At 36.3% G+C, this 10,655-nt stretch overlaps 1 protein-coding gene across 1 annotated transcript; it reads left to right on the forward strand.

The window, feature by feature from the left end:
- Positions 1–176: 176 nt before the first annotated feature.
- Positions 177–9,517, forward strand: stpg1 (sperm-tail PG-rich repeat containing 1; the record flags this gene model as incomplete). The annotated part of the gene is made up of 8 exons (XM_079571025.1): positions 177–235; positions 1,817–1,932; positions 2,013–2,111; positions 5,671–5,850; positions 7,257–7,362; positions 7,447–7,612; positions 8,596–8,780; positions 9,444–9,517. The coding sequence occupies exons 1-8, from the start codon at positions 217–219 to the stop codon at positions 9,515–9,517; spliced, it is 945 nt and encodes a 314-aa protein (XP_079427151.1). The 5' UTR covers positions 177–216.
- Between the last annotated feature and the right edge of the window lie 1,138 nt (positions 9,518–10,655).

Below are 10,655 nucleotides of genomic sequence, written 5' to 3' on the forward strand. Positions count from 1 at the left end.
TCATTTATTTCAACAAAAAGCAGAAGTTCATTGAGAGCTCAGTGTCCAGCAGGAGGCGCAGTTTGACCGCGCGCGGGTTCGCGGCCTGTGCGTCAAAAAATCACGTCCTCCCTGTTTTCGCGTTACCATGGCAACGCGAGCGTCCGCCCCAAAAAGTTTAACGTTTCGGACTTTTAACGAGGAAAATCTTCACTTTTACGAGGCCTTTAACGCACCATGGGAAACGAGTGCAGAGGTAACACACACACACACACACACACACACACACACACACACACACACACACACACACACACACACACACACACACACACACACACACACACACACACACACACACACACACACACACACACACACACACACACACACACACACACAAATCTAAGAACTTTATTTACTGTGTTTAACCCCTTAACTCCCACCTGAACTGAGCACATTTTCTCCAGTTTGGCTTTACCCCAATCCAAAAGCTTCTGAAAAAAAGGTGAGAAAATAGCGACAGAACTGAGACAAAAACAATGATGAAGATGTGACAAAAAAGTGAAAAAAATGGACGAAAATGGACAAAAAATGACAAAAATGTGACAAAAAATTGACAAAAAATTATGAAATCTATTTTCTATTTTATCTTCTCTTTTCCTTCTTTTCTTTTCTTCCTCTTCTTTGTTTCTCCTAATTCTTCTTCTACTACATTCTTCCTCTTTTCTTTTTTCCCTTCCTTTTCTTTTCTCCTCCTTCCTCTTCTCTTTTCCTTCATCTACTTTATCTTCTTTTCCTTTCTCTTCCTTCTTTTCTCTTCTTCCTCTTCTCTTGTGTTTCTCCTTCTTCTTCTTCTTCTTTTTCTTCTTCTTTTTCTTCTTCTTCTACCACAACTACATCTTCTTCTTCGTCATCTTTTCTTTTTTCCATTTCTCTTCTTCTCTTCTCCTTCTACTTCATCTACCTTATCTTCTAGCAACAGAACTGAGACGAAAACAATGATGATGTGACAAATAAGTGACAAAAAATTGACAAAAAATGACAAAAAATGTACGAAAAAATGACGAAAAAATGCTGATTAAGTGGCAAAAATGTCACAAAAAAAGGGACAAACAATTTTACAAAAAATGATGAAAAAATGATGAAAAAATGATGAACATGTGACAAAAAAGTGACGAAAAATCGACAAAAAAACGGACAAAACATTGACAAATCATTGACAAAAAAATGAAAAAAAAAATGAAAAAATGACAAAAATGTGACAAAAAATGGACAAAAAATGACGGAAAATTATGAAAACGTGACACAAAATTGACACAAAATTGACACAAAATTGACACAAAATTACCAAAAAATTATGAAAATGTGGCAAAAATGTCACAAAAAAGGACAAAAAAATTTACAAAAAATGATGAAAAAATGATGAAGATGTGACACAAAATTGAAAAAAATTGACACAAAATTGACAAAAAAGGACAAAAAAAACGACGAAAAATTGACAAAAAATTGACAAAAAAATATCAAAAAGTGGCAAAAATGTCACAAAAATGGATAAAAAATTTGACAAAAAATGACCCAAAAAATTATAAAGAAATGATGAAAAAATGATGAACATGTGAAAAAAAAAGTGACAAAAAATTTACTATTTGACAAAAAATTACCCAAAAATTCTGACGACGTGAGGAAAAAGATCCATTCAGATGAGTTTTGTAGATCTTAGCTTTCAAATGAGCTGTTACACTGGCCTACAGGATTTGGGTAAAGCTGAACTGGAGAAGATGCTCTCAGTTCAGGCGGGAGTTAAGATGTTTTAATGTAACGTGGAAATGAACAGATTCGTCGGATCGCGTGGTTTCAATCCCGTCCAGACACAAAACTGCGGCTGCGATGAGTAACTCTGAGAAGAAAGGCTTTTCCTCTCAGGCCAAGAGGTTCACGTCGCACAGACCGGTACGAGCGTCTTTATCTTTAACATCAGAAACTTTACATATTTCACAACAAACTACACTTTGTTTTGGATGTTTTTTTAGGCAGAAATCCCAGGCCCGGGCAGATACTTCTCCAGCTCAGAGGTCACATGTCCATCCTTCTCCACCAGAGGAACTTCTGGATTCATACCGTCCAAAGAAGTCAGAAAACTTTATTTATATTCAATACAGAGCTGTCTCATCCTCATGTTTCCTCACAGAACTGTCTCACCCTCATGTTTCCTCTCACAGAACTGTCTCACCCTCATGTTTCCTCCCACAGAGCTGTCTCACCCTCATGTTTCCTCTCAGAGAACTGTCTCACCCTCATGTTTCCTCCCACAGAACTGTCTCACCCTCATGTTTCCTCTCACAGAACTGTCTCACCCTCATGTTTCCTCTCACAGAGCTGTCCCACCCTCATGTTTCCTCTCACAGAACTGTCTCACCCTCATGTTTCCTCCCACAGAACTGTCTCACCCTCATGTTTCCTCTCACAGAGCTGTCCCACCCTCATGTTTCCTCTCACAGAACTGTCTCACCCTCATGTTTCCTCCCACAGAACTGTCTCACCCTCATGTTTCCTCCCACAGAACTGTCTCACCCTCATGTTTCCTCTCACAGAACTTTTGTAATTTTGTTGTCATTTTTTTGTCCATTTTTTGTCTTTTTTGTCATTTTATTTTATTTATTTTTTTTGTCAAATTTTATTTATTTTTATTTATTCATTAATTTATTTTATTTTTTTTTGTCATTTTTTTTTTTGTCAATTTGTTGTCAATTTTTCTTTTCATTTTTTGTCATTTTTCTGTCATTTTTTTCAAATTTTTTTTCATTTTTTTTCATTTTTTGTCGGTTTTTTTATTCATTTTTTGTCCATTTTTTTCATTTTTTTGTTTCCTTTTTTTTCCTTTTTTTTCCTTTTTGTCAATTTTTGTCATTTTTTGTCATTTCTTTTGTCATTTTTTTTTCTTTTTCTGTCATTTTTTTTGTCATTTTTTTCATTTTTTGTCTTTTTTTTATTTTTTGTCAATTTTTTTTCCTTTTTTTTTCCTTTTTTTCCTTTTTTTCCTTTTTTGTCAATTTGTTGTCAATTTTTTTCATTTTTTCTTTTCATTTTTTGTCAATTTTTTGTAATTTTTTTCATTGATTTTTTTCATTGTTTTTTTGTCATTTATGTTTATTTTTTGTCATTTTTTGACATTTTTTTGTGTCTTTTTTTCATTTTTTTCATTTTTTTTGGTAATTTTTGTCAATTTTTGTCAATTTTTTGTCTCATGTTTCCTCCCACAGAACTGTCTCACCCTCATGTTTCCTCTCACAGAACTGTCTCACCCTCATGTTTCCTCTCACAGAACTGTCTCACCCTCATGTTTCCTCTCACAGAACTGTCTCACCCTCATGTTTCCTCCCACAGAACTGTCTCACCCTCATGTTTCCTCTCACAGAACTGTCTCACCCTCATGTTTCCTCTCACAGAACTGTCTCACCCTCATGTTTCCTCTCACAGAACTGTCTCACCCTCATGTTTTTTAGTCAATTTTTGTCATTTTTTTTGTCATTTTTTTTTTTCAATTTTTCGTCAAATTTTCGTCAAATTTTTGTAGAATTTTGTGTCATTTTTTTTTGTCAATTTTTTGTCAATTTTGTGTCAATTTTTTTGTAATTTTTTGGTAATTTTTTTTGTCATTTTTTGTCCTTTTTTGTCAAATTTGTGTCAATTTTTTGTCCAATTTTTGTCTTTTTTTTCCAATTTTTTCTCAAATTTTTGTCATTTTTTTTGTCATTTTTTTTTGTCATTTTTAGTCATTTTTTGGTCAAATTTTCTCACCCTCATGTTTCCTCCCACAGAACTGTCTCACCCTCATGTTTCCTCCCACAGAACTGTCTCTCCCTCATGTTTCCTCCCACAGAACTGTCTCTCCCTCATGTTTCCTCTCACAGAACTGTCTCACCCTCATGTTTCCTCCCACAGAACTGTCTCTCCCTCATGTTTCCTCTCACAGAACTGTCTCACCCTCATGTTTCCTCCCACAGAACTGTCTCACCCTCATGTTTCCTCTCACAGAACTGTCTCACCCTCATGTCTCCTCTCACAGAACTGTCTCTCCCTCATGTTTCCTCCCACAGAACTGTCTCACCCTCATGTTTCCTCCCACAGAACTGTCTCTCCCTCATGTTTCCTCCCACAGAACTGTCTCTCCCTCATGTTTCCTCTCACAGAACTGTCTCACCCTCATGTTTCCTCCCACAGAACTGTCTCTCCCTCATGTTTCCTCTCACAGAACTGTCTCACCCTCATGTTTCCTCCCACAGAACTGTCTCTCCCTCATGTTTCCTCCCACAGAACTGTCTCACCCTCATGTTTCCTCCCACAGAACTGTCTCACCCTCATGTTTCCTCCCACAGAACTGTCTCACCCTCATGTTTCCTCTCACAGAACTGTCTCACCCTCATGTTTCCTCTCACAGAACTGTCTCACCCTCATGTTTCCTCCCACAGAACTGTCTCACCCTCATGTTTCCTCCCACAGAACTGTCTCACCCTCATGTTTCCTCTCACAGAACTGTCTCACCCTCATGTTTCCTCCCACAGAACTGTCTCACCCTCATGTTTCCTCTCACAGAACTTTTGTAATTTTTTTGTAATTTTTTTGTAATTTTTTTGTCAATTTTTTGTCATTTTTTGGTCTTTTTTTTCAATTTTTGTCATTTTTTGTCATTTTATTTATTTTTTTATTTATTTTTTTATTAATTTATTTTATTTATTTTTTCATTTTTTGTAATTTTTTGTCGTTTTTTTTTGAAATTTTTGTCAATTTTTTTTTCATTTTTTTCATTTTTTGTCTTTTTTTTGGTCATTTTTTTGTAATTTTTTTGTCATTTTTTGTCATTTTTTGTGTCATTTTTTGTGTCATTTTTTGTGTCATTTTTTGTCATTTTTGTCAAATTTTTGTCATTCCTCTCACAGAACTTTTGTAAAAAAAAAACATTTTTTGTCAATTTTTTGTCTTTTTTGTGTCATTTTTTGTCATTTATTTTTCTTTTTTGTCATTTTTTGTCATTTTTTTGTCATTTTTTCTTTTTTTTTTCATTTTTTTTTCTTTTTTTTTTTCATTTTTTTTTCATTTTTTTTCCATTTTTTGTGTCATTTTTGTGTCATTTTTTGTAAATTTTTTGTCTCATGTTTCCTCACAGAACTGTCTCACCCTCATGTTTCCTCCCACAGAACTGTCTCACCCTCATGTTTCCTCTCACAGAACTGTCTCACCCTCATGTTTCCTCCCACAGAACTGTCTCATCCTCATGTTTCCTCTCACAGAACTGTCTCACCCTCATGTTTCCTCTCACAGAACTGTCTCACCCTCATGTTTCCTCTCACAGAGCTGTCTCACCCTCATGTTTCCTCTCACAGAGCTGTCTCACCCTCATGTTTCCTCTCACAGAACTGTCTCACCCTCATGTTTCCTCTCACAGAGCTGTCTCACCCTCATGTTTCCTCTCACAGAACTGTCTCACCCTCATGTTTCCTCCCACAGAACTGTCTCACTCTCATGTTTCCTCTCACAGAACTGTCTCACTCTCATGTTTCCTCTCACAGAACTGTCTCACCCTCATGTTTCCTCTCACAGAACTGTCTCACCCTCATGTTTCCTCCCACAGAACTGTCTCACCCTCATGTTTCCTCCCACAGAACTGTCTCACCCTCATGTCTCCTACAGGCTCCCACAGAGCTGTCTCACCCTCAGAGGCACGTCCCGGGACCAAACGTCTACCACCTGGGCCGGTCTTTAATAAACAGGTACGACTTTAACTCCGGAGTGTCCAGGGTTTTCCGGACTCCAGTGGCCGTGAAGTCGGACAAACCCCAGAACAGGAACCCGGCTCCAAACCAGTACTACGTGAGTCCAACCTTTACTACTACTATTACTACTACTACTACTATTACTACTACTACTACTACTACTACTGCTACTACTACCCGGACTGAGGAGAACCCTGGACCAGCTCTGATTCAGACCCTCCATCAGGGGCTCGAGGGTTCATGGGAGTTCTCCTCCGTCCACATGGGCATCTCCTTTTCTTCTTCTTCTTCTTCTACTACTACTACATCTTCTTCTTCTTCATCTTTTATTTTTTCCTTTTCTCTTCTCCTTCATCTACCTCATGTTCTTCTTTGTCTTGTCTTCCATCTTCTCCTTCGTTTCCCCTTCTCTTATCTTCTTCTGCACTTCTTCCTCGTTTCTTTTTCCTTTTCTCTTTTTCTACTTCATTTACAACATCTTTTCTTTTTTCCATTTCTCTTCTTCTCCTTCCTCTTCTCTTTTCCTTCTTTTGTCTTCTTCCTCTTCTTTGTTTCTCCTAATTCTTCTTCTACTACTACTACATCTTCTTCCTCTTCATCTTTTCTTATTTCCATTTCTCTTCTTCTCTTCTTTTCTCTTCTCCTCCTTCCTCTTCTTCTCTTCTTCTACTTCATCTGCTTCATCTAGATTATCTTCTTTTCCCCTCTATTCTCTTCTTCCTCTTCTCCTTCTCTTCTTCCTCTGCATCTTTTCATTTTTCCCTTTCTCTTCTCCGTCCTCTTCTTCTCTTCTTCTACTTTATCCTTTTCTTCTACTTTCTCTTCTTCCTCTTCTCCTTCATTTCTCCTTATTCTTCTACTACTACTACATCTTCTTCCTCTTCATCTCTTCTTTTTTCCTTTCTCTTCTCCTTCCTCTACTTCTTCTCTTCTCCTTTTTCTCCTTTATCTTTCTCTTCTTTTCTCTTTTCATTTGTTTCTCCTTCTCTTCTTCTTCACATAGAGCTCACTGTCTCACTGTTTCTAGATCCAACATGGCGTCAGTAGAAGATTTTTTTCCATTTCTCTTCTTCTCTTCTTTTCTCTTCTCCTTCTACTTCATCTACCTTATCTTCTTCTTTGTCTTTTCTCTTCTCCTCCTTCCTCTTCTTCTACTTTATCTGCTTCATCTAGATTATCTTCTTCCTCTTCTCCTTCTCTTCTTCCTCTTCTTCTTCACATAGAGCTCACTGTCTCACTGTTTCTAGATCCAACATGGCGTCAGTATATTTGTTTCCATTTCACTTCTTCTCTTCTTTTCTTTTCTCTTCTCCTTTTACTTCTACTTCATCTACCTTATCTTCTTCTTCGTCTTTTCCTTTTTCTTTTTCTCTTCTCCTCCTTCCTCTTCGTCTACTTTATCTTCTTTCACTTTTGCTTCTTTTCTCTTCTTCTTCTCCTTCGTTTCTCCTTCTCCTCTTCTTCTTCTTCTTCACATAGAGCTCACTGTCTCACTGTTCCTAGATCCAAAATGGCGTCAGTAGAAGATTCGGTGCGTCCGGTTCCTCATCCTTCGTCTCCAGAACGAAGCGAGAGCCGCACTCCGTCCTCACAGACCTGCCGTCGCCCTGTAATGACCCCGCCCTCTGATCTCGCCGTGTTTTTCCCGCCATGACACGTCGCCATGACACTGACGCCGTTCTCGCCGCCACAGGTCAATACCACGTGGACGACGATTTCCAGCGCGTTTCCACGACCGTGCTGTCCCCGTTCAGATCGAAAACTCAGAGATTAACGGGACCCAAGGACAACCACGTCCCGGGACCCGGCGCCTACAGCCCCCACCGGACCCCCCCACCGGCGAGGAGGCCCGGCCCGCGGTGAGTGGTACCACACGGAGGCGCTGATGTGAGTCGTGAAGGTTCTGAACGTTATTTTTATATTTTATATTTTATAACCAGAGCTTGTAAAACTGCCATAGGTTGTTTATTACATCAAAGCTGCGGCCGTGAAATTCACAAAGCCTTTAACCCCTTAAGTCCCGCCTGAACCGAGCACATTTTCTCCAGTTTGGCTTTACCCCAATCTAAAAGCTTCTGGAAAAAAGGTGTGAAAATAGCAACAGAACTGAGACGAAAACAATGATGGAAATGTGACAAAAAAGTGATGGAAAATTTATGAAAAAGTGCCAAAAAATTACAAAAAAATTATAAAAAATTGACGAAAATGTGATTAAAAAAATGACAAAAAAATGACAAAAAAAGAACAAAAATGTGACCAAAAAAATGACAAAAAAAAATGAAAAAAAAGACAAAAATTTGACAAAATTTGACAAAAAAATGACAAAAAAATGACCAAAAAATGACCAAAAAATGACCAAAAAATGACCAAAAAAATGACAAAATGTGACAAAAAATGACCAAAAAATTGACAAAAATGTGACAAAATTTGACCATAAAAGAACAAAAAATTACAAAAAATTGATAAAAATGTGACAAAAAATTACAAAAAAAGAACAAAAATGTGACAAAAAAATGACAAAAAAATGACAAAAAAATGCGACAAAAAAATGCGACAAAAAAATTTACAAAAAAATGACAAAAAAATGTCAAAAAATGACAAAAAATGACAAAAATGTGACAAAAAAATATTACAAAAAATTGATAAAAATGTGATAAGAAATGACAAAAAAAGAACAAAAATGTGACAAAAATCTGATAAAAATGTGACAAAAAAATTACAAAAAATTGAAAAAAATGTGACAAAAAATTAAAAAAAAATGACAAAAAAATGACAAAAAAAATGACAATAAAAATGACAAAAATGTGACAAAATGTGACAAAAAAATAATCCCGTGTCCCAGGCGGAGGAGCGTCCTGACCATCTCCGCTCCTCCTCTGCTGATGCCGAAGCCTCCGCCGCCGCCGGGCCCGGGACATTACCACGTGACCACCGGCGCCCCCTGCAGACAGAGAGGTCCCACCGCCGCCTTCGCCTCCAAGTGTGAGCGGATCACACGGGCGCGCAGGACGGACGACCCCGGGCCAGGTGACAACTGGGACAAACTCATCTAAATGGTCAAATTGTTTTGTCAATTTTTGTTGTTGTTTATTTGTTGTTTTTTTGTCATTTCTTTGTCATTTTTTTGTCATTTCTTTGTCATTTCTTTGTCATTTCTTTGTCATTTTTTTGTCATTTCTTTGTCATTTCTTTGTCATTTTTTTGTCATTTCTTTGTCATTTTTTTGTCATTTCTTTGTCATTTCTTTGTCATTTTTTTGTCATTTCTTTGTCATTTCTTTGTCATTTTTTTGTCATTTCTTTGTCATTTTTTTGTCATTTTTTTGTTCTTTTTTTGTCATTTTTTCGGTCATTTTTTTGTCATTTCTTTGTCATTTCTTTGTCATTTCTTTGTCATTTATTTGTCATTTTTTTGTCATTTCTTTGTCATTTCTTTGTCATTTTTTTGTCATTTCTTTGTCATTTTTTTGTCATTTCTTTGTCATTTTTTTGTCATTTCTTTGTCATTTCTTTGTCATTTTTTGTCATTTTTTTGTCATTTCTTGTCATTTCTTTGTCATTTTTTTGTCATTTCTTTGTCATTTCTTTGTCATTTCTTTGTCATTTTTTTGTCATTTCTTTGTCATTTTTTTGGTCATTTTTTGGTCATTTTTTCTTCGTCTGTAATGTTTTCTTTTCCCGTGATTTCCAGGTTTCTACGACCCGTACGTGAGATCGAAGGAGTCGTTCTTCTACAGCGACTCCAGGATCTGGCTTCCCGTCTGAGAGAGCGGCCTCATGGGACACCTCTGCGGATATATGTGAAAAACGTGCAATTATATGATGAAATATATGTATATAAAGTGTGTTTCTTTATGTAGCAATAACATGACACAGATGACACACAAACACGTTAGAGCTTTGAAATGTAACTATGGTTCTATGAATCCCGGAAGATCATCTTGCACTTCCTGGTCTGAGAGGAGGTTCAGGTGTCGTCAGGCAGGCGGCATGACTCCTGTTTAAACCTCTGACCACCCGCCTGAACCAAATGCATTCTGTCCTCTTTGGCCAATATATAGGTCTGTGTAACACCTCGTTTGAAAGCTAACCTAACGTTGTTGCTGTGTTGTGTCACCTTTTTTATGTTTTTTTTTTTTTTCACATTTTGATTGAATTTTTGTCACATTTTTGTTGTTTTTTTGTCACATTTTTGTAGAATTTTTGTCGAATCTTTGTAATTTTTTTGTTGAATTTTTGTTGTTTTTTTGTTGAATTTTTGTCACATTTTTGTCATTTTTTGTCGAATTTTTATAATTTTTTTGTTGAATTTTTGTCACTTTTTATTGAATTTTTGTCACATTTTTGTTGATTTTTTGGTTGAATTTTTGTCACTTTTTATTGAATTTTTGTCACATTTGTGTAATTTTTTTATTGAATTTTTGTCACTTTTTTGTTGAATTTTTGTCACTTTTTATTGAATTTTTGTCACATTTTTGTTGATTTTTTGTCAGTTTTTGTTAAATTTTTGTTGAATTTTTGTCACATCTTTGTTGAATTTTTGTCACATTTTTGTCGAATTTTTGTAATTTTTTGGTTGAATTTTTGTCACTTTTTATTGAATTTTTGTCACTTTTTTGTTGAATTTTTGTCACATTTTTGTTGCGTTTACATCCTTGTTTTCGTCTCATTTTTTGTGGCTGTTTTGGTGTTTTTTTCCCCCAAGAAGCTTTTTGATTAGGGTAAAGCCAAACTGGATGAAATGGGATCCGTTCAGGTGGGAGTTAAGAGGTTAACATGTCTAATAACATATGACTTTTTTTTTGTATTTATCTGTCCTGTAGTGACTGTCCTGCCTTGTATTTTATTGAACTGACTGACTATTTACATCTGTCCAGGGACTACGGATGAAACGTCATTAATG

Source organism: Gobius niger, assembly GCF_951799975.1.
Source record: "Gobius niger genome assembly, chromosome: 14".
Lineage (NCBI taxonomy): Eukaryota > Metazoa > Chordata > Actinopteri > Gobiiformes > Gobiidae > Gobius > Gobius niger.